Here is a 24,757-nt window from a genome sequence, read left to right on the forward strand (position 1 = left end):
GATGAATTATTAGAGGTTCACATGTAACCTGGCCTCCATCCTGTCAAACTTACATTTGCTATTGAGAAAGGGTCAGATTTAGAAATGGTCTCATAACCTAGACATAGCCTTTAGGGAAGTGAAAGAGCAGCTAAGGTGTTGGCACATTATGATCTCAAGCGAGATCTAGTGCTGACAACTGATGTCTCCCCACATGATAGCAGGGTAGTGTTGGCTCACAGATGGCCCAATGGAGTGTGCTTCCCACACTTTGGTTGATACAGAGTGCGAAAACACCCAGATAGAGAAGGAAGGCTTGGCAGTCATCTTTGGTGTGAGGAAGTTCGACCAATACATTTACAGGTGTAAACTTGTAATAGTAACAAATTCCTGCTAGGGCTACCTGAAGAGGACAAAACCATGAAATTTGGGTCAAATTCAACAGTGGGTTCTCACTTTAAATGCATACAATTACAAGTTGGAACAGCATAAGACCATAAGAAATAGGAGAAGAAGTTGGGCCATTCGGTCCACTGAGTCCACTCCGCCATTCAATCATAGCTGATGGGCATTTCAATTGCATTTACCTGCACTCTCCCAGTATCCCTTAATTCCTTGCGAGATTAAGAACTTATCAATCTCTGCCTTGAAGACATTTAATGTCCTGGCCTCCATTGCACTCCATGGCAATGGATTCCACAAGCCCACCACTCTCTGGCTGAAGAAATGTCTCAGTTCCGTTCTAAATTGACCCCCTCTAATTCCAAGGCTGTGCCCATGGGTCCTAGTATCCCTGCTTAACAGGAACATTTTCCCAGTGTCCACACTTTCATGCATTATTTTGTAAGTTTCTATTAGATCTCCCCTCAAGTTTCTAAACTCTAATGAATACAATCCCAGGATCCTCAGCCATTCATCGTATATTAGGCCTACCATTATAGGATTCATCCGTGAGAATCTCTACTGGACATGCTCCAGTGCCAGTATGTTCTTCCTGAGGTGTGGGGCCCAAAGCAGGACACAGTATTTTAAAATGGGGTCTAACCAGAGCTTTATTAAGTCTCAACAGCACATCACTGCTTTTACATTCCAACCCTCTTGAGGTAAAGGACAACATTACATTTACTTTGTTAACCACAGATTCAACCTGCAAGTCAACCTTGAGAGAATCCTGGACAAGCACTCCCAAATCCCTTTGTACTTTGGCTTCACCAATTTTCTCACCGTTTAGAAAATAGGCCATACCTGTGTTCTTTTTTATTAAAGTGCAACACCTCACATTTGCTCACATGGAATTTCAGCCGCCATTTCTTGGACCACTCTCCTAAACTGTTTAAATCTTTCCAAAGCCTCTCCACCTCCTCAGAACCACCTGCCTGTCTGCCTAACTTCATATCATCGGCAAACTTCACCAGAATGTCCCCCGTTCCTTCATCCAGCTCATTAACATATAAAGTGAACCCTGCGGGACACCACTCATCACCAGCTTCCAATCTGAAAAAGAACCTTTTTTTCCCCAACTCTCTGCCTTCTGTCAGACAGCCAATCCTCAATCCATGCCAGTAGCTCACCTCGAACACCATGGGCCCTTACCTTACTCAGCAGCCATACCAAAGGCTTTCTGCAAGTCAAGGTAGACAACATCCACTGGGTTTTGCTGGTCAAACCTACTTGTTATCTCTTCAAAGAATTCTAACAGGTTTACCACACGTAAATCCCCTTATTAAATCCATGCTGACTTGTTCTAATCCGACCCTGCACTTCCAAGAATTTAGGAATTTCATCCTTAACGATGGATTCTAGAATTGTACCTACAACTGAGATTAGGCTAATCAGCCTCTAATTTTCCATCTTTTGTCTTGATCAAGTGGGTTACAACAGTGATTTTCCAATCATCTGGGACTTTCCCTGACTGATGATTTTTGAAAGATTACAACCAACACCTCCTCTACTTCAGCCACCTCCCTCAGAACTCTAGGATGTAGCCCATCCTAGATTTATCAATTTTTAGACCTTTTAACTTTTCAAGCACTTCCTCTTTTATAATGGCTACCATACTCAACTCTGCCCCTTGACTCTCCTTAATTGTTGGGATATTACTCCTTAGATTAGATTACTTACAGTGTGGAAACAGGCCCTTCAGCCCAACAAGTCCACACCGACCCTCCAAAGAGCAATCCACCCAGACCCATTCCCCTACATTTACCCCTTCACCTAACACTAGGTGGAATTTAGCATGGCCGAATCACCTAGCCTGCACGTTTTTGGACTGTGGGAGGAAACAGGAGCACCCGGAGGAAACCCACGCAGACACGGGGAGAATGTGGTGGGAATTGAAACCAGGTCTCTGGCGCTGTGAGGCAGCAGTGCTAACCACTGTGCCACTATGCTGCCCACAAGTCTTCCACTGTAAAGAATAAGGTATTTATTAAGTTCTTCAGCTATTTCTTTATCTCCCATCACTAGCCTTCCTGCATCAATTTGGAGTGGCTCAATTTCTACTTTTGCTTCTCGTTTGTTTCTTATGTATTGAAAGAAACTATTACTGTCATTTCTAATATTACTGACTGGCTAACCTTCATATTTGATCTTCTCCTTCCTTATTTCTCTCTTTGTTATCCTCTGTTCATTTTTGTAGTCTTCCCAATCTTCTGATTTCCCAGTGCTCTTGGCCACTTTATACACTCTCTCTTTTTCTATTATACATTTCCTGACTTCTTTGCCACCGAGCCCCCAGATAATCTTTCTTTTCTTTGGGATGAACCGCTGTATTGTGTCCTCAATTACACCCAGAAACTCCTGCCACTGTGGCTCTACTGTCTTCCCCACTAGGCTCTGCTTCCAGCAGATTTTCATCAGTTCCTGTCTCATGCATCTGTAATTACCCTTATTTAACTGTAACATCTTTATATCCGATTTTGCCTTCTCTCTTTCAACCATGTTATGATCGCTGACTCCTAGTGTTCCCTTACTTTAAGGACTTTTATAAAGTCTGCTCGTTAACTAGCACTAAATCCAGAATAGCCTGCTCCCTTATGGGCTCTATCACATGCTGTTCCAAAAAGCCATTCTGTAAGCATTCCATAAATTCCCTTTCTTTGGATCCACCAGCAACATTATTCACGTAGTCAAATCCACCATGACCTTACCTTTCTGACATGCCCTATTTCCTGGTCCTGACCACTGTTAGGAGGACTGTACATAACTCCCATTGTGGTTTTTTGTTTTTGCCTTTGTGGTTCCTCAACTCCATCCACACAGATTCCACATCATCTGACCCTATGTCATTCAGTGCCATAGAATAAATTTCATTCTTAACTAACAAGACAACCCCGCCCCCTCTGCCCACCTCCCGGTCTTTTCAGTAAGTTGTAAATCCTTGGATGTGTCACTGCCGGTTCTGAACCCTCTGCAACCATGCCTCTGTGATGCCTACCATATCATCATTCACGATGATTTGTGCTATTAATTCATCTACTTTGTTAGGAATACTACGAGCATTCAGGTAAAGCACCTTAAATGCTAATTTTCTTATCCTCAGGATCTATTACTAGAGGTGATGGAAATCATAAGTTATCCTTCCTTTTTGCTTCATTTCTAGTCTGCCTTGAACTTAAACCCTGCACAAATTCTAACCTGCTGCTTATTTTTCTACTTGATTCCATACTCCCTGTTGCTTTCCCTTTCCCTGACTCAAGTTTAAAGTCTTCCTGACCACCCTATTTATCCTTTTTCCCAGAACACTCGCTCCAGCTTGGTTCAGGTGGAGACTGTCCCAGCAGTACAGATCGCCCCACTTCCAAAACTGATGCCAATTTCCCATGAAATGGAATCCCTCTTTCCCACACCAATCTCTTAGCCATATGTTTACTTCCCTAATTTTCTTACCCCATACCAATTAGCACGTGGCTCAGGCAGTAATCCAGAGATTATGACCCTGGAGGACCTGTTCTTCAATTTCCTTCCCAGCGCTTGATACTCCCCAAATAGGTCCTCTTTCCTAGCCTTACCTACATTGGCAGAAACAATGTGGACCACAACAACTGGATTCTCTTGCTCCAGGTCCAATATCCTTTCAAGTCAGTCAGAGAGGTCCTGCACCCTGGCACCAGGCATGCAGTACACCATGCGGGACACCCAATCCAGCTCACACCATCCAGAAGGCCAAGTAGCAAATGTGAATGCCTCGAATTGCCTCCGACGAGCAGATACACCACCCATGGTACTGCCACTGGAAGAGTCAGTTTTAGTTTTAAATTTTCTGGACACCCTCTGGTCAGCACTGACAATATCAGACAGTGGGTGCAAAACGATTCGGTCCTGGCAAAACTAAAACAAATGTTGATGATAGGGGAAACAAATAGGGCCATCACAACCAAAACACAGAACAGGGGTTCCCTAATTGGGACTGTTAACCTGGTCCAATCAATCAGGGAGCCCTGGCTGACAGGCAAACAGGAATGTCAGAGGTACTGTTCACTCCGAGCTGGCTTTGAAGGAGCTGGATCAGTGTCAAGAGCAATGCATGTGTAGATGAAGGTTAACTTGGCGATGGGATAACAGCCTCTGTGGAGTGATTTCACCCTCATTTAGTAATGTCTCATTAAAGCTTTGTATGTCTTTTTATGGAATGACAATTATTTGACAGCTAATTATATCCAATTACCTAAATCTAACATTGATTTGTTTTTATTCAAAACCTGTTACAGATAAGGATTATGATTTAAATTTGAGCAGTTTAAATAAAAAGTGCTATTTTTATCTTTCAATTCCTACATACTAGAACTAAATTTAGCCACAATTTCAATTGTTATTTATTCTTAATTACTTTAAGTGAAGTTGTTTCAAACATTATTTGTTCTTGAACAAGCACAAGATAACACTTACATATATGACAGAAAGAACGCCAATGTAACTGTCTGTTGGGACGCTTAAACATATTTTCAGTTGAGATACAAAAACGTGAAATGCAGCAGCTGTCGTAAATCCTCCCACCAATGGAACAGACAGGTATCGAACAATGAAACCAACTTGCAGAATTCCAAGCACAAGCTAAAACGTGAAGGAAACAGCTGTTACAACATTATTTAAAATGGTAGATGAATAAAGCATAACTGGTGGTCATTCAGCCCATGGTGTCAATGCCAGCTCTCTGAAAAGAAACTCAGCTAGTCAGACTAACATACAGGTACACAAACTCTCATCGGCTAATACCCTTTTGAAAGCGGTGATTGAATTACTCTTTCCTACACTCTCAGGTGGTGTTCCCATTCCTAACTACACACTGTGTGGAAAACATTTTGTCCATCACCTCAAAATCAGTATTCTCTGGTTCTCAATTCTTCTGCCAATAGGAATCAATTTTCCCATCTTCTCTGGCCAGACCCCTTTGGATTTTGACTGGAGGAGAAACATTAGGACAATTAAAATATATGTATATATATTACCTGAATAATGCCAGCAAGAACAGTGACTGAAGATGCAATTATAACTCTCTGGTCATCTCTGGCAACCGTGTCCACAACTGTAGCATTGGCATCTGTCATGTTACTTGAAATCAGGAAATTTTTATCAGGGGTCATTGATAGAATCAAAGACCCTATCATCAAACTGGTAATTGGAAAAGGTCCTATGCAAAGTCAAGCAAATAAATATATCTAAGAAAGCAATAGAACTCATTCATTATACATTATAATACAATGGAAACTTTCAAACAGTAATATACCTATAATTTACAACTCTCTTCCCTATATAAAAAAATCTCCTCTTCTTCCTGCTGAAGCTGCAAACTAATTTTGGAACAAGATTTCATGCATGCCTGGTCCCAACTTATAGCATATCCACATGATTGCTCGTCATGTACGAACCTAGACTAAGTATTTGGGCCTTCTTAATGGAGTGCCATCATAATGTTAACATTACAGTTTTGAATCCTTGTAAAAGGAAATGTGTTGATCTAATCAATAATATTTGTCATATGTGCTTTCACTACCACTGATATAAGTAATATAAATATAGGTGTTGTTTATTCATTGACAGGATGTGATGTGGCTGGCTAGACCAACATTTATTGCCTAATCTAATTGCCCAGAGGGCAGTTAAGAGTCAACCACATTGTTGTGGTTTAGAATTATTTATAGGCCAGACCAGGTGAGGACGGCAATTTCCTTCCCTAAAGGCACTAACGAACCAGATGTATTCCCTCCCTCCCCATCCTCCCACCCCCCCCCCCCCCCCCCCCCCCCCCACCCCAACCCACCCAACTCCCTCCCCAACCCCCCTCCCCCAAACCAAAATCAGCTATGGTACCATGGTCGTTCCATTAAATTACAGATTTTTCTACTGAATTCATGGCATGATTTGAACCCATTTCCCAGAAGATGACCAGGTCCCTTGATTAATAGCCTAGCAATAATCCTAATAGGCTACTGTCTCCCCAAGATTTATTCTAGAGGTAGACCTATCCATGTTTGAGTTTAAAACTGACCCGAGTTTTATCTGATCCCATAAAATCAAAAAGCCTCTGCTAATTTAGCAGTTGTTTAGTTGAAGTTTTATCTCAAAGTACAGTTAAAATTGAAGGCATCGACAACACCTATAAAATACCAGCTTTACATCACATACACTCATTAACAGAGCTTTGATTAATAACATCAAATCAGCAAATGTAGGAAACACATTTTTATTTACACTTTAATAATTCTAAACCCATCAATCAAAAATAAAACCACAATTCAAAGATTCAAACAAAATGTCCTCACCAACAGCTAAATGTTTTGAAGTTCCCAAGAAAAAATATGGCAGAATGGGGAAAAATGCTGAGTAGAGACCATAACCCACCGGGACTTCGGCCAACAGAGCAAATGCCAGACCTAAAATAGAAATACTTGGTATAATTCTAGCTTTCATCATCTTAAATATGCAAAGCTATTATAATCTCATTGCAAAAAGCATAATAATTTGATCTAAGATTCATTTCTTTGATATGTTATTTGAGGTCCACTCCAATTTCACCACACTTCAGACTGGATCAGTTATCAAGTTTGTCATGAGAACGATAAAGATTTCTTACAACAAAATCTCACTCCCAAAATTGGTAAAACAGGCAAAATTTAAGCCAATACAGATGTCTCATTTGTTTTTATGGCTATTTCACAGCAGAGGTTCAGCATTGGTCTTATAACTCATTCCCTCAAGAAATTATAGTTGCTGGTACAACCAACAAAAAAAACCGAAGTGAATTGTTTATGACCAAGGATCACAGAAATGGCCAATCTGATTCCCATGCTAATAGGCCAGTTTTTGCAAAGTTACCATGCCAGCTGAATCCACCTGAAACTATGTATTTTGTCTTTACCCAATATATCTTGGAACCAAAAGCCTTCTGCACAAGTAGTAATATTATAGTATGCACATCTAGTTTTACCATTTGCCACTATTTAATGAAAGCAAAACTGCTGGATGACTCAGTCATGTAGCAGCTGTGGAAAGAGGAACAGAGTGAACATTACAGATTGATGACCTTCTTTGGTACACTGGCAACAGTTAGAGATGCAATAGATTTTAAACCAGTACCAGAGAAAGGGGAGGAATGAGGAAAGTGACACAGGAGAATTGAAACAGAGATGAAGATTGAGAAGTGAACAACATGAAGGTAAGGAAGGGTTGGAAAGTGGGAGAGAAATTTGTGAAGAATGGCCAGTTCAGGGTAAAAGCAGGAAACTTTACTGATGTACTGGAAAAGTAATCAAAAAAAAGATCATTCTAGAAATGGAATAAAGAATACTCCATGTAATTGAAAGTAAAGCGAGGACCCATAAAATTTTCCATAGCAACATTTATTCAGAAAAAATGAGATAAAGAGTCAAAAGGGGAAGCTGTTCAAAGTGGATAGATTGTGGTTAGACTTCTGTTAAAGAACAGAAGGCCTGCAAATTTTCCTGATTGGAGATTGAGAACAGGTACTGGATGTCCATGTTGAAAAGGTAGTTAGGTCAGGAAACAGAAAGCCACAGGTTAAAAGTGACAAGGGCATTGTACAATTCACAGATGTTGAGATATGGATAGAGGGGACAAAAAGTGTTTAATTAGAAAGACAAGTTCCCTGGGCAAGAACAAGCTGACACAGTGGGTATGCCAGTACAGCAACTTCAAATGATGTGATTGAGAGAAGACATGAGGGCAGGGAATGGGGTCCAAATGGGACACAATTTCTGCAGGGAGGAGGAATGGCAATGGTGGTGAACAGACTTCCAGCGAATGAAGTTAAATCTTAGAGGAAGGAAGAAGTTTTGCACTGCGTCAAGCTCAAAATTTTACTGAGGTGGGTGTAAGGGGTCAAGGTTGAGGCCTTTACTGGGAATCATCATTAGGGTGGGGTTAGGGAGGGTCAGAAGTCAAAAAAAGAACATTCGAAGATATATTGAAACGTAAAAGGTGAGATTGAAAGGAAGGACAGGATCAGAAAAAAAGTGAAGGGGAAAGATACCATTGGGCTATTTCTCAAATGTTACTGGTTTCATTGGACTTCTCTTAGGACTACAAATATCATTCACTTTCAGAGAATTCACAGAACAGATCAGATCAAGGTTTTGCAAATGTAGTTAGCTAGCTTAACAGATGGTTGCTCAGGAGTACCCTCTACGGAGTAAAAACTAACCTACATTAAAATTGTGTAACTTTATTGGACCAGACATTTCATAGGTAAAGGCTATTTCAATCATAATATTGTACAATAACCTATTCTGACACAAAATAACGTCCCTGAATGTGAACCCATTTCAGTCATTTATTGGTCTTGAATTCAATGAGGAAATTCTGGAAGGGGGGGGGGGGGGGGGGGGGGGGGGTCATGGCACATGCCAGTGTAGAACTCCAGGGAAAGTGTTGGGGGGGGGGGGGGGGGGGGGGGGGGGTGGGGGGAAAAAGAGAGTGAGAGTGAGAGCGAGCGCGCACAAGCGCACGATCAGTCATTTGGCTCCCATCAATGTCCAGGACTGTTCTCAGTAGACTTTCAGTCAGCAGAGTTAATTTTTAAATCACTGTAAACAAAAGACATGATCAGTATTGGAAACACCTCTGGTGTAATGTTTCTATCAGGACCTCGAGATCTCCTTCGGATAATCTGATATTTGGATAATCGAGGTTCCTCTGTAATGGGAGATGAGTTTGGGTGGGATACTCTTCGGAGGGTCAGTTGGGTTGAAGGGTCTGTTTCCACATGCAGGATTTCTATAATTCTATGTAATGCATGTGACCCTCACCAACTTTTATAGATGCACCATAGAAAGCATACTATCTGGGTGCTTAACAGTGTGATACGACCTTCCATCCACGGACTCCATTTACAATTCTCACTGCACAGAATGGCCATCAACATCAAAGACCTCTCCCACCACAGTAGTGCTCTCCTCCAACCTCTTCAAATCAGGCAGAAGATAAAGCAGCTTGAACACATGCACCAACAGGCTCAAGAACAGGTTCTTCCCTGACTTTAGTAGACGGATGAATGTACGTTTAACTTCAAATAATATTGATCTTGCTTTGTTCACCTCCTGTGTAGTGTAATGTGTATGCCTCACTCTGTTTAAGCACCCTATGATCTGTTTGTCCTTGCTTACTATGATCTGCTTGCATTGCTAGCAAAACAATTCAGTACTGAGGTACATGTGATTACAATAAATTAATTCAAATCCATCATTGAGACCACAATCAATGTACTGTCAGGACAGTTTTAAATTGAAAACCAAGGTCTGGCTATTACCCTCAAGCCATTAAGTAAAGAAAAAAAGCACAATGTACTAGCAGGTTGATGAGAATGGACTTGATGCTACTTTTTTGGGGCCACAGTAACTTAAAAGTAAGATGGCCATCTTAGTTCTATTAGCTCAGTGTACCCTGACAAGCTGTTGGCCAAAACAAAAACAAGCATTCCATTCATCATAACTAAAGACATCTTATGTCAGATTTCTTGATTAGTTGCAAATTATAGACCGGTAATGTCATTATTAGGGGAGAAAAATGAATTTCATTCCATTTTCAATAATAGATCAAGAATAATAACACTATTTGGTGCATTTAACCCTGTCCAGAATGGAACAAAATCCAAGTTCAAATATAGAAAATACTCAACAGAAATGTGGTTTACTTCACTAGTTTAAAAATTATTAGTGCGTCTTATTCAGTGAGAACCAAAATTCTTCACCTCCTTCAGTCAAATAGGGTAAACCCCAATGATTGCTGGAACTATAACTGCATAGAGCAGATTGATTAGAATCTTTTGAAATAATAATCCAAGGTAAAAATAAATATTTTTTACAAGTTAAATGAATATATGTAGTACCCTGGAAAGACATTTACCTTGTAATGTTGCCACCAAACCAGTGCTCACTCCAGAAATTAGATCACCAGGCAACCATTCCTTCAATCTGTACTTAGGCAACCAATTCAGTATGGGCAGAAAGCCTTTAATTATGCCTAGAACCCTCTTAGCTGAGCAACTGCAAAGAAATAAAATCAATGTAAGTAATAAGTTTACCTCTCGGGTTTGTTTTAATTGAAAGCGATATTAAAAAGTAATGGAAAAATCTAGTTTCAGTGCAACATGAATATTTTTCCATTTAATACCCTTCTTTAAAAACTTATTTCCACACATTGTTATAGCAGAAATTGATCAACCTTAATTTTCAATGGCACAAGTGAACCAGCAAGCAATCTACACCACAAATTTAGGTTTTGTTATTAACTATAATTATTTAGTTATTAATTAATGAGCCTCACTTGTGCAAAATACTTCGCATATCCGCATGATGGGTTCCTTTGTGTCTTTATTACTTAAAAACAAGATGTTCTTTGCTCTCAAAAATCACCTTGCATCCAATAAAAAGAATTTTAACCTTTTAATTGGATTGTTTAACAGATAAACAATATCCTTCAGAAAGTTAAATGACCATGATGAGACCCAGAGGATCCATTCTTATCCCTCCATGGCAATACAAAACTAAATTTCTTCTTATATAGATTTATGTTCATATACCATATTTGCACCTTCAGTTGAACAATATATAGTTGAACATGAGAAACAGAAAATGCTGGGAGTACTCATAAGGACATGCAGCATCTTTATAGATGAGTGATACTGTTTCAGGTTGTGGATCTTCTATTCAAAGCATTTCTTGTTTATTTATCTCAGGTTCCAAGCATCTGCAGTACAGTTACACAGGCAAGACCCCACCTTAAATACCGTGTGCAGCTTTGGTCTCTTTAAGGATGGATATAAATGCATTGGAGGTGGTTCAGAGGACGCTTTCTTGATTGCTACCTGGAATAAACAGGTCGTCGTAGGTGAAAAATGAGTGATTCGGCTTGTTTTCACCAGAGCTTAGAAGAGTGAGAAGTGTATTTCTTGAAGTTTATGAGATCCTGGATGTCTTCTCCAGATGTGGGCTTCTCGATCCTCTTGTGGGTGAGATCAGAAATAAACGGTACAACTTAAAATTTGGGTCACCTGTTTAAGACTGAGACGAGAGGCTTTTTTTCTTTCAGAGGCTGTGCAACTTATGAACACTGTCTTAGAAGGTAGAATGTTGAAAATGTTTAATTGGTGAAGGTAGATTGATTTCATGCTTAAGAAGAATCAGTGGATATCAGGAATAAACAGGAATTCAGGACACTAACTTGCCATGACCTTAAGGAATGGCAGAGAAGCCTGAAAGGGCCAATAGCATCCTTCTAATTTATATGTTTGTAAGTTAGTATTTTGCTTATGCAATGATTTAAAATACTTGACAAACATATTTTTGTTTGTCACTTATTAGATAAGGTGCCCTCACACCTACATTAGTGTTTTGTTCGTACTGTTTTCGCACCTAGTTTAATATAAACATGTTATATTCAACTGGAGTGATTTAGTCCAAAACTAGGGTCTTAAATGCAAACACAACAAATTATGTAGGTATGAAGGGCAATTCAGTTAAAATAGATTGGAAAACACATGGCAACAGATAAAGTAATGATTTCTCGAGCTAGGGAGTCCAGAATAAAGTGGCCCACAGTCTCAGGATAGGAGGATCAGACATTTAGGACTGAGACAGGGGTAAGTTTCATCACTAAAAAGGCCACGAATCTTTGAAATTTTCTATCCCAGAAGATTGTAGAGGCTCAAACTGTTGAGTAAATGTTAAAAATCTGATAGATTTGTGGCTGCAAAGGAAAATCAGGATTGGGTGAGAAAGTAGAATTGAGGTAGAAAATCCATCATTGCCTTACTGATTGGTGGAACATGTTCAGTGGGCTCAATGATCTATTCCTGCTTCTATTTCTAATAACCTTATCTGAAAACTCAATATTTTCTGTTTTGCAATGCATACAGTGCATAAATGATTAACTATTTTCCAATGCTCAATCATTAACTTTAAAGAAATATCAAAATGTTTCTTATAGTCTTATTCCTTTATACTTTCTTGAAAACATCCATTTATTCTTAACCGTATTCAAAAGTAGATTGTTTAGCAGCCAACCTATTTAAAAGATCCCTTTTCACTCTATGAAATTCAACATCCCATGAGTCACTCAGATTCTCCCCTTGGGGTAAGAACCCACTTACACAAAGCCAGAAAGTTCAGATGCAGGTTAGAAGGGAATTAATTAAAGATAGCTCTTCCTCCACACTACCCCCACCCCTTCCAGTACACCTGGAGTTAACAGATAGAGCTGCACAATTTACCAGAGCCATTTTCTGCTCTTTGTTTGGTTAGGACTGCTTACCTTTCAAATTTTGGTATGCAGGATTATCTGGAGCTAAATAAGAAGAATTCTTGTTGTTAGTGACAGCTGTACCCATCCACATTCTCTGATGAGTGAGTCACAATAGCTAGTCAGGTGTAACTAAACTCCAGAGCTACCAAGTTATTGAGTCTGCCACAGAGGATGAACTTGTTTATAAGCTACCATCAGGCATGTAAATTTAACATTACCTGAACAGGTTTTGATTTTCAGTATGGTGGAAGCTACATTTGATAACCTAATTTGCCATTTGTTTAAATCCAAGTTAAGGGTAAAGTTGCCATGGACCACAGTAACTTCAGTCAGTTTGAGAACTGAACCCACACTGTTGGCATCACTCTGCATCATAAACCAGCCATCCAGCCAAGAAAGCTAACCAAAACCATCCTAATGTGCAATGCAGACCGAGGTGAACAGCTCAGATTTAATTCCCGCAACTGGCTGGGGTTGTCATGCAAGTCCCTCCTTCTCAATCCCTTCCCTCATTAAACCACTACTGTCAGTAATCTCTAAAAAGGGAGAACAGCTATATTGTTCAGTAAACTGGAATCAAAGATTGCTTACTAAAACTTTAAATCAGCAATGTGACACATAGGAGTCAACTTGTACGCAAAACTAGAGTTCTCTAGATAACTGAAATCCTAGATTCAAATGAATCAAAAAATCAGAGGCTTACTATAACCGATAGGTTCATAGGAGAGAGAACTGAAAAAAGGAAACAACAAAAAAGGCCCCACAAATATTACAAAAATAGATTAGTAAGGTACTAACTTTACCAATATAAATAGAATTAAAGTAGTCAATGGATAAGTAAATGAAGGACTAGAAGATATCTTGTGGAAACAGAGGACATGGCTGAACTACAAAATGAAATGCTGCTAATATCACAAGAAATTATTTACATGGAATACTAACCTGCATGTCCATCTGTGATATTTTCAATCTCCTGTACCTTGACCACCACCCTAAATGAAATATTAATTTCCTTACTCTGGATATGTACACCAAGGCCTGGCCTACTGTACAATCCCAACAACTCTCACTCCTCATTGCTTCTCCAGTACTTATCCTGCATTCTAACCAGATAGGAAGTAGCAGAGATGCCAATTTGATAGAATCTTATTAGGGTCTGAGCAACGTAAACTACTGCAAAATTTGTGGCAGAATCAAACAATTAGTCCATCAAGACCTATCTTGACATGAGAGCATCTCACTGCATCTTTTGTGCATTTAGGAGAAAGTGAGGACTGCAGATGCTGGGCAGTCAGAGTCAAAAAATGTGGCACTGGAAAAGCACAGTAGGTCAGGCAACATCCATAGAGGAGGCGAGTCGACATATTGGATATGCATTTGACAAACAATGAGGCAAAGTTCTTGCTAGACAGTGACAAGTTGCCAATTAATGGAGAGTGCTGCTTTTTAAATGCCTCATTACTATTCAGCTTCCAATCTTACCAAATGCCTCAAACAAACTAGCCATCATGAAGCTTGACATGGACATAAATGCAGGTACCTGACACACCTTCAACTCATTGCTTGCTCCAAAGGACCTCAATGTTAGACACTGGGCAACATCTCAGAGCATGCTCCATGAATACCTTCCACACGTGCTTCATGTCCAAGGACATTGGCATCTAACATGTACCAGCCCATAGCAATGCTCATCACATCTCCAATCCACGTACAGGATGCTTCCAAACTTTGAGCTGCATTGGCAACTAACATTGTAATGCTGCTGCTCAGCATCATGTATCCAGCTCATGGATTGGGCCAGGGCATGTCCAGACTCTACATTTGCTTCATAGTGTTCACTCACTCGCTAGTTGGATGCTGACAGCATCCCTGTCATGCATTGCCATTTTGCACTTTTACCCTTCAGCCAGATACACTAAGCTCATATTACTACAGTTTTGCCTTGTCATTAAGTTCAGCCACAAAGCTTTTCATGGTTGTCTATTGTCTCCAGTCAAAACAAATGGCCTAACCTTCAACTGGGGGTCCCAGCAACTAAGTTAAGGGCAGGCACTGATTCCAGACCAAAGCTTGGACATGCCAGTCAGTTGCTCAGGTTAGTCAAAATCAGGATGATCTCCATAAGAGAGGTGGGAAGCTGAATATTAGGCAGCACATCACTCACGCAGAGTCTTTCTGCCCTATTCTGTAGCATTTTCCTCCTGGAATGTGGCAGGTATTTAGGAGAGGAGAGTAGGTGGCATTGCTGTTACTTTTCATGTAGGTGGGGAGATCTCTCGCGTGAGAAAGAGCAGGCAGTAGAGGGCATGGACAGTGAGTGGTAGAACATGACGCTTGGCAGAAGGTAGATGCAGTAGCAGAGAGAGTGTGTGTGACAGTCACTAGCTTCCTTTTCCCATTCTTCCAGGTGGCTGAGACTGCACTGACCTGGTGGTAATCTCAGACACAGCAGGCATGGTTTGGTGTTCTGGCCTCCACTGCTGGTCCTGAGAGAAGAGGGTGTCCCCTGTCTGCATCGTCCCATCCAGCAGGGCCACCTCTACCTGCAAAGTGAGGTGCCAATTCCCCCTGTCTGCCATGCCTGGACACGTTAGGAACTGTGCAGGGCAGCTCCAGACTGGCAGTGTTTATTTGGGTGCACAATGGGCTTTTAAAGATGGCGCGAGATAATCTTTTGGTGACCAATCTGTGAGTGATGAATCGTTCTGGAAATGTATATTGGAATATGGGAATAGAATCAAATGTCTCAGATACCATAGGTGGAGGAATAGGTGGTTGACAACACACATTTGGTAAGAAACGATGAAAAATCTCACTAGTCCTTGCAGCAAGTATCTCTCCAAAACCAAATCTCACTTAGCCAAACAAAATAAAATCTTAAAACTCAGCCCAATTCTGCCAACCCCAATTAGCTTTTCCTCTTCATAATGTCACAATAAAATGCCAGTGCTCAAATCTGTCTCTTAGATGGCTTTACATTCACTACTTTGCACTGCTGGGTTGTTTGAAAACTGCCCAGCCAAATCAATTATTTCTTCGGATCTTTTTTAAAAAATGACATTGTTATACCTTCCGTTCGGGGAAAAAAGGTTTAAATTTAGTGGCTGGCAAATGTTGATGACGTTTTACTAAATGCTGCTACTCCTGAACTGAAGGGGAACAGAAACCGACGTTGCGTTAGATTCGAGAATAGCGTGAGAGGTTTCAATGGAGGTTTTAGGATGACTTGCTGGGCATGTGGAGAGGCGGAAAACCTCCACTCACCTGCACCTCTTGGCCAGTCGGTCGCGTATAGTCTTGGGAACCTTTTCCTTTTTTTCTGTCTCCTCCAGGAAACTATTCTCGGAGTAAACCGAACGCGCCACAAAGTAGTTGTGGTTGACATTTTCTGCTGTCGGCATTTCGGTCGCTTCAAGACTCTCCTGTTCAGCGAACAGGTGACTGGACACTGAAACACAATGATCTTTGGTTATAAACGCGGAGCATCCCCTTCACTGCACACACTCTCAAAAGGATTTGCAGCTCGGACTCTTCCAGTCTAGACTTGCATTAAAAAAAGTTACTTAGACTTTGCTGGACTGCATAACCTACTCAAGTAAGCGCTGACTCACTAAACTGCATCGCCCCTTCTCCCTCTCCAGTTGACAGGCAGTAATTTTTGGTTTAAAACGTCGAATCATTTGAACAGCCATCTCCTCTATCCAGGAGTTTTTTTTAAAAAAAGACAATGCAGCTCTTCCGGATAAACTGCTTTTAATACAATGAACACCAGAGAGAAAAGAATATGAAATGTCTACCACATCCCCGAGAGAGCACCTAATATGAGGAAAATTCCAAAACCCGCCAATACTTGTGAAGTCCCCAAGACACGGTGAATCCTAGAATTAATGTGCCCTCAGTTAAACACTTGTGCAGCACGCCGCAATTTCAGTTTAATTTAAAATTCTACTTTACTGTTTTACTCATGGTCTTTTTTTGGGTAAAATCCCCGTTGACAAAAGTCACACATTGAGTTTGGGGGGTGGGGGAAATCCCCTGTACCTTCCAAACAAAACGAACACGTGGACGTCTCCAACCTCATGACGAATGCTTTAAAATTAATTTGTCTTGTCGGTTCTGGAGGACTGTTCTTCCGGAGAAAATTCTTTTCTTTCCCCCCCCCCGACCCATAAAACCCCCAAGCACAATTTCGACAAAAAATTATCGACCCAATTCACTCCGAGGCTGGACAGCTAAAAGGTAGTTACTGATTAAAACAAAAAGGCACAAAACTGTGAAAAATGTCTGACATTGAGTTACAGAAACATAACAGGAAATAACTTTTTTTTTCTAATTCTTTGACTTAATACACTTAGAAACTTTCTGTATTTGGTAAACGTCTGAATGTGTTTTTAGTACCCGTTCAAATGCCACAGATATATTTACATAAACGAACACTTTACCGCTGCGGTCTTGAACCTCCTTGGACGATTTCATCAAAAGGGTAGACTTTTCTGCGGGTTTTTATATAATTACTATAAGTTGCTGTTTTATTTGTAATGCAAACACAGAGCAGCCTGCTCTGGATCAGGGGAGATTGTCTCAGGTCTGTAGCTATCGCTCATTGCCAAACCATACGCAGGGTAACCGCACCATCGACAGATGTTTACTCAAACTACTGACTGAAGTAAAACATATCAACAATGGAAATTCATTTAGGGATAGAAATCACGTTGTTAAAAATTCTGAAGCTTCCAGCCAAATATTAACCCAAATCAAAAGCAAAATGCTGAGACAGAAACAGAAACTGCTGGAAATGTTCAGCAGGCCAGTCAGCGCCTTTGACGAAAGAAGCACAGTTCATATGTCAGGTGGATGACCTTCTGTCGGTTCTGACGATATTAACCTTAGCCTACCTTGCCTCCTTACGGAGTATTTCAACAATTGCAGTCTCCCTGACTCACCCCGCCCTCCCCTTAATAATCCGCAAGTTGATAGGATCACAAATGCTCATATGGATAGAGGTATGCTCGAAAGGAACAAGTTAAGTTCTTAAATTTTGTAGATATAACAGAGTTAAAAGGGCAACTGAATTTTCTAGATATGGCATTGGGTTGTATAATCAAAAGAGACAGTTACCTGTTTATACTAGCCAACAATTTAACAGACAAAAAATCATTAACATCCAATCCAAAGACTTAAAAGCAAATTCTTATTAGAAGCCACATAAATTTTCAACACCTTAGTGACAATTGCTGAAAAAGCCCCTTTTGAACTATTCCTACAGTGTTTCAATAATATACTACCCTCGTTCACAGAAAATTCATACTTTTCAAAACTAAAATGTGAAATTATCTGCACTTGAATTGTTTCACCATATCTTGAGTCAACTGTCATTCTAATTTAGCACTGGAAATATTGCTGGTCGAAGTTAAATATGTTCATTCGTGGAACTGTCTTTGCCCAATTTAATTTAGATATTGGAGGAAGTATCTTCAGTGAATCTTTGTGGTTACAAGGATTTATTGTCCTTGGATGCAGAGCGTAGCCTTGATGATATGAAGCTCAGGGCTTGTGAACCTTGTGGACCTAAATTCCAAGAGCATCTAGTCAATCAACAATGGTTAATTAACTTTCATGCTTCTGTTCAAGAATTACTGTTCCCATGATGAACCCTGGCCAAGATTTTATTCTTAAGTTATTTCCCTCCAAAAAAGTTGCTCAAAAAGCAATTTGCCGCACCTGCAGTTGCCCAACACAAGAAGTCAAATTTACTTATTTTAAATTCTTGATGAGATTGTACTGACTGTCATCTTGCACAAAGCTACGTTTCTGCACCAGCTATTTTAGAAACAAAGTGAGAAACTTATGTAAATATGGTGACAAGGAAATTCTTTAAACAGATGACAGTGAAATTAATTTAGAGTCTATTTGTATTTCTTGGAAACTGTTTAGAATTCATTTGTAGCAACAAATACAGACTTACTACTTCTTCAATTTAGAAAATTGACTATAGTTTTGAAAAATATGAATTATCTGTGAACAATGGTAGTATACTGCAGAAGCAAAGTAGGAACATCTCAAAGGGGACTTGTCAGCAAATGTCACTAGGTATTGAAAATTTCTGTGCCTTGTCATGGGACTTGCTCTTAAAGTAAGTGATCAAACAATATGTTATTTTAAGATTGTTTACCTTGTCGATCAGTTCTGTAAAAAGCGACAAACAATTTTCCTTTCTTCACCACATCAATTTATATTATGAGCAGACTTCCTTCCAGTGCAGTTTTTTTAAGGAGATCCTTAAATCCTTTATCTCCTTTTTAAGGAGATATTCTATGTGGAGAAACTTGGCATCATGAAGCAATTGTGAACCGTGTCATCGCAACTGTAACATAGGTGGCTCTTATGTGGAACTGATCCTGTCTGTGTGCTTGTGTCATGTCACTTTATAATGAATGATCTCAAGTGACAAAAATAGTTTCTAGGTGTTTCATGGGAGGAACCAAGTGTATTCCAAAGAGAAGAGACTTTAGATATGTAATCTGCAGGATTTCATGATACTGAAAGACTTTCCCATTATTAATAACCTTTGATAATACTTAAATCAAGATTAGACTTGTATATTGAAAATGAATTCTGAAGGACAATATAATTTTGTTGCTGCTTATTTCCTTTATTTCCATAGTTTAGAATTACTAATAAATGGCACATTATTGTAAGTATTCTTTTCAACCACTGATGCAGTTGTCATAACCAAATAGCTGAGTTCACACAGTAGTAGACTGAGTTTTATCCATTTGCTATTACCAATAGAGTTTCCAATTTAATGAGCTAATTTGCATCTTAGTATCATGCCCTTTCTAATACTTTATGGAATTGTTATGAAAACCTTCAGAAAACCTGAAATAAATTACATTTCCTGGATAGCTGTCATAGAAACATAAGTGTTACACCACAGAAGGAGGTAATCCAGCCTATTGATTCTGTGTTAGGAACTTTTAAATATTGTGAGGCTTCACATATCCTTTTAAATGCAATCAGGCTTTGCTTTATGGTCTTATTATTATGCTACACAAATCAAGCAGTTTTATGACTTTCTTACTTCTTGAATACCAAGGTGACATTCACTATATTCTAGACTTTCAGCACAGCTCTATTGTTCTTAGTGCTTCAGCAGTCTTTGTTTCCTCCCTATTTTCTTGTGAATACTGAAATAGACATATTTGTCATTTGTGGACATTTCATGTATCAATTTCTTCTTAAATCTTTTATTAGTTTAATTGTAACAGATTTTTGAGCAAATATGACTGTATCTGGTAACTTAATATAGTCATTTGTGAAGGCTAATTTGCAAATATGTTAAACATGTTTGACACAATTTTGATACTCAGTTGTCTCCCTTCTGAACCTATTTCTTAAAAAAACCCTACCTGATCTATCCAATTAGTTACAACTAAAAATAATTTTTTGATCCATATTACTGTGCTTGTTTACTTTTATTGAGAGGTGAAGACCTATAGTACAGAGTGATACATCTGTTGCGGAAAAGGATAACAGGAAAGACAAATGAAAAAAGCTAAATAAATTGAAACTTTAAGAAGTAAAGAGTGTAGAGTATAAAACACAATGTAACATAGTTAATATTAATACTCAGGTTGAAGGGAGGAAAAGGACCATTAATTGCAGTCAATCTTTTCACTCTCAACTTAGCATTTTGAGTAATTGCCTGACCAACTTGATCATAGTATATGCTTAAGAATGTTGAACAAATAACTAAAAGGCTAAAACTTAATTCTAGAAATATTGTGATCTTGAAGGTACCACCTCTTGGATGTTATATGACATCCTTGTCAGTCTGTTTCGAAGGACATGAAAGATCTCATAAAACTATTCAAAGAAGAGGAAGAAATTGTTCTTCTGAGATGTCCAATATCACCAAAACAAATTATCTAATAATTTACCTTATTTGCTGCTAATGGTACTTCGTTGCACAAATTGGTTGCTGTGTTGCCCTGTAAAATTATGATGATTACACCTAAGGTACAATTCATTAGTTGTAAAACACTTTGGCATATGAAAGGAACTGTACAAGATCATGGATGTTCTTTCTGTTTAGTATTTCCTTTACGGATTGGGGATGAGCAATTTTCTATCTCAATTTGCGATGTTAATGCAAGTTATTGTTATCCATTTCATGCTGAACATTAAAAGAATTACATCATAAATAGTTCAGAGTTTGAAAATGTCAAAGTTAAATGATTTACTCTGAAAATTAAAATGACAAATATCATTCTCTTATGAGATAGACATAACCACAGTTGCTCATTCATTGGGCTTATTATAAGCTTTAATATGTTGGGGTACCATTGATTCTTATAGGTATTGGTGTCTGGATTGATTTATCTGTTGTGGAAAGATACAAACATAATTGACTAGGGCAGTTGAAATAAATGACTAGATTAAAGCTGCCATTGTCAGTTACAAGGAACCAATGGGTGTTACACTGTTCCCTTTTGTTCTTTCGTGAGAGAAACAAAATAGTGTTCTTAACTGGCAGAGTGTCAACAGTCAAGATGTTTTACTGGAAAAGGTTTTATTAAGTATAAATTATATTAATCATGGCTTTAACAGAGTTCTCAGGTATGGAGATATTGCTTCCCCTAATTATTTCCCGTGCTATTTTGGCTGGAAAGGAGAAAAAAGGGAGAAATTTAAAGGCTGACTCTTAGCAACTGACAGTGGGGGAGCTGGGTGGGACACAAGTAAGATTTGTTGGTTTGAAAAGAAACATAAAGGCAAACTATTATCATAGGATGTAGTATGGAAGTAATCTCATTTATGTTCAACCGTTGGATACTTTTTGAAAAAAATCCCTGCATATTAAAATATTTAAATGCAAAACTACAGTGCTACATTTTATAATTTAATAACTTATCATATTAAATCATAAGTTATCACAAGTGAAGCATCAAAATTCCAGGACTGAATTTTGTTCAGCTATTACGCTGATGCCATTTACGATTTTACATCCAGCCCTGATCTGTCTTATCACCTCTTGAACTTCCTTCTAGAACTTTGCAAAACCCTCTGCTTGATATACATTTTGTGCTCATTCCTAGCCTCTCCATTTTTCTCCCCAGTTCTGTTTAGCTTTACGCAGTGAGTTCTCAGGGTGTGCTACAATAAGTGGTGTACATTTACAGTTAAATGTTTTGTTTTCTGCCAAATTTCATTCCATAAATTTTACAATACCATAATGTGTCTATATATTTTGAAGGAACAATGTGGCTATTTTCACCTAAGCAGGGTGTGAAAGAATTGCCAGAATAAACCAAGCTCCTCCTTTCATCAGTTGTTAAGAGTATTTTTTGAGCCAAATTAAGAATCCTTGGAGTCCTGTGCACCAAGAATATTCAGGTTCCTTCCACATGCCCCTGTACAGCGCTCTCCCATAATCCATTAAAATACAGTAATGCATGAGTAGGCTGTTGGAATAATTATACACTGCATTAATAATAACACGAAATATACTATTTTCTGCTGAAATTAAGTATGATTACATTTTTGTCTGGGGATCTGTATTCATTGGGCCATAATTCAATGACTTAATCTGCACATGAGCATTTTCAAATGTAGGATTAAACCATTAATTTGAGATGCTCCAAACTTGAATCCTTATCATCTTCTCCATTTAGTAACTTAGCACGAACAGCATTTGCAGTGATTCAAAATAAATTGGGGAAGAGAATAAAGGTAATCAGCAAGTTCCCACTCCTGATTGTAATCCAATAAGCATGGTTACCAGGCAAAAAATAGGATCAGCTCGACGGTCAATTTGCCTGAACTCAGTTTGTTCTGGTGAAGTACTGGGAATTAATAATGCATTCACATTTGTAACCTAGCAAGTATATCAACCCCTTCAGAAAATAAAATGTTTTGAAAATTCAAAACTTACAAAAATCAGATTTTTATTTTACAGATGCTATATCAGGTTAACGACATATTTATTTCCCTCCTAATACAAAACATAATTAATACGTAACATTCTTAATTTACAGTATCAAATATCTGTGCAAGGATACCCTAAGTATCAAAATAATTGAAGAAAGCATAAATGCGTATATAAATATTGAAGTTTCAAAATTACCCATGAAATATTATTTACATTATATTGATTTTAGCATAATATATAGATATTACAACAACAGTGAACAGTTTTATGTTAGTTGCTTAAACAATAGCTAAAGTAACATTAAAAACACAATCCCCTTTGACAAACCATATAAATATCAGGACTATACCTTGACTGTCTGTGGAGTCACCGTAACGTAAAGCAGTGACTGTCTGGTCCATATAAATTGCAGCGAAGTATTTATTTGCTCTGAAATTAAATGATGGATGGAATAAGATTTAGCTAAAATAAGTACAGTTTATTTATTTGTGGAACACAGCTTTACTTCCTCTTTGTACATCCTACATCACTGCAAATCAGCAAAACAACAGAGTCCTGTAGAGTAACACATAATTGTGTGACCTCCATATATATATATATAATATATACACGCACACACAAACACACACACACACAATGTCCTCAAATTTCAGTTTTGATGCTTAATGATGTTTTTCAGTCAACCATGAAAGTAGAGTGTGGGAATAGAGCCACAAAAATACACAATGTTGTACCTGAAAAATGCTGAGTTCAGTTGCTGTCAGGTCTATCAAATGGCTAAGATGCTTAGGGTTGCTCATTGACTTCAACTCTTTCTTCAGCCAAGTCAGAAGAATAAGTTGCTTGTAATTCTATACCTTTGTCAACTTGAAGAAGACAACATCATCTTACTTTTTCAAGCAGGGGGTGGATCTATTTTTAGGAATGCCACTAGTGCAGATGCCATATCCGAAACTGGTTCAGCAACATTCTTTGTCTTGACCCTTTTTAAGCTATTAACCTTTCTACCAGTACGAGAAACAGAAAATGCTGGAGAAACTCAGCAGTTCTGGCAGCAACTGTGGAGAGAGAAGATGCTGCCAGACCTGCTGCATTTCTCCAGCATTTTGTGTTTTGTATCAGATTTCCAGTATCCACGGTATTTTGCTTTTATTCCAGTACAAGAAATTCCTTTTTTCTTTTATTTGAATGGCATAAATGGAGCTCATCAAAAGGCAGTTCTGGGTAACATTACAATATTTAATGGATTCTACTTGATGATATAAGAAGAATGATTTTATGAGTCACAGAACTAAGATTAAACATGGAGGTTACTGTGGTGGTTTGGCATGCTCATTCCTTAGAGTCAAAAATCAAATGTCTTGAAAAGTTGTTCCTAATGTCCAGTTAAAGTAGCATACTTTTCAGTATTTAAATCAAGAAAAAAAGTCTGGAATGAACTTTTCTCCAAAAGTACCCTGCCTTTTACAACAGAAGAAAGTGGCACGGTGGCACAGTGGTTAGCACTGCTGCCTCACAGCGCCAGAGACCGGGTTCAATTCCCGACTCAGGCGACTGACTGTGTGGAGTTTGCACATTCTCCCTGTGTCTGTGTGGGTTTCCTCCAGGTGCTCTGGTTTCCTCACACAGTCCAAAGATGTGCGGGTCAGCTGAATTGGCCATGCTAAATTGCCCCTAGTGTTAGGTGTAGGGGAATGGGTGGGTTGCGCTTCGGTGGGTCAGCGTGGACTTGTTGGGCCGAAGGGCCTGTTTCCACACTGTAAGTAATCTAATCATATTAGCATCTCAGTGTCCCTCAGATTAGCAAGTTATCCCACTCTGGCAATTGATAATCAAATCCAGCATTTTTGAAAAAATCATAATTGTTAATTTGATGTGAGCATCACTTTTAAGATCAGTGTGAAATGCATAATCTTAATTGAGAAATTGGCATGAGTCTGTTCACTTGGCTGTAATCCATGTGGAATATAATTATGTTTTGGAACAATTTTAATAAAACATAGCAGTTTCCTTGAGAGTGGAATTTAACACTCAGCTGCCTTATTGTGGGTCTGGTATGACATTTACGTGCCACAGAGCCTCTCGTGCTGG

The 24,757-nt window shown here is 38.9% G+C and overlaps 1 protein-coding gene across 4 annotated transcripts in view; it reads right to left on the reverse strand.

Annotated features, from left to right (window-relative positions):
• slc26a4 (solute carrier family 26 member 4) overlaps positions 1-23,485 on the reverse strand; it is a 64,401-nt gene extending 40,916 nt beyond the window's left edge. The window contains exons 1-7 of one of the 4 annotated variants that reach the window (XM_060842889.1): positions 23,401-23,485; positions 23,016-23,095; positions 16,000-16,183; positions 10,339-10,478; positions 6,741-6,851; positions 5,427-5,608; positions 4,867-5,031 (exon numbers count right to left, since the gene is read on the reverse strand). In XM_060842889.1, coding sequence (XP_060698872.1) covers positions 4,867-5,031; positions 5,427-5,608; positions 6,741-6,851; positions 10,339-10,478; positions 16,000-16,183; positions 23,016-23,067 — 834 coding nt within the window. In that variant the 5' untranslated portion in view covers positions 23,068-23,095; positions 23,401-23,485. Of the gene's footprint in view, positions 1-4,866; positions 5,032-5,426; positions 5,609-6,740; positions 6,852-10,338; positions 10,479-15,999; positions 16,184-16,776; positions 16,832-17,177; positions 17,402-18,907; positions 19,049-23,015; positions 23,096-23,400 lie in introns of those variants that run through there. The other 3 variants (XM_060842892.1, XM_060842891.1, XM_060842890.1) reach the window with 3 other exon arrangements.
• Between the last annotated feature and the right edge of the window lie 1,272 nt (positions 23,486-24,757).

This window comes from Hemiscyllium ocellatum, chromosome 23 (assembly GCF_020745735.1).
Source record: "Hemiscyllium ocellatum isolate sHemOce1 chromosome 23, sHemOce1.pat.X.cur, whole genome shotgun sequence".
NCBI classification, from domain to species: Eukaryota; Metazoa; Chordata; class Chondrichthyes; order Orectolobiformes; family Hemiscylliidae; genus Hemiscyllium; species Hemiscyllium ocellatum.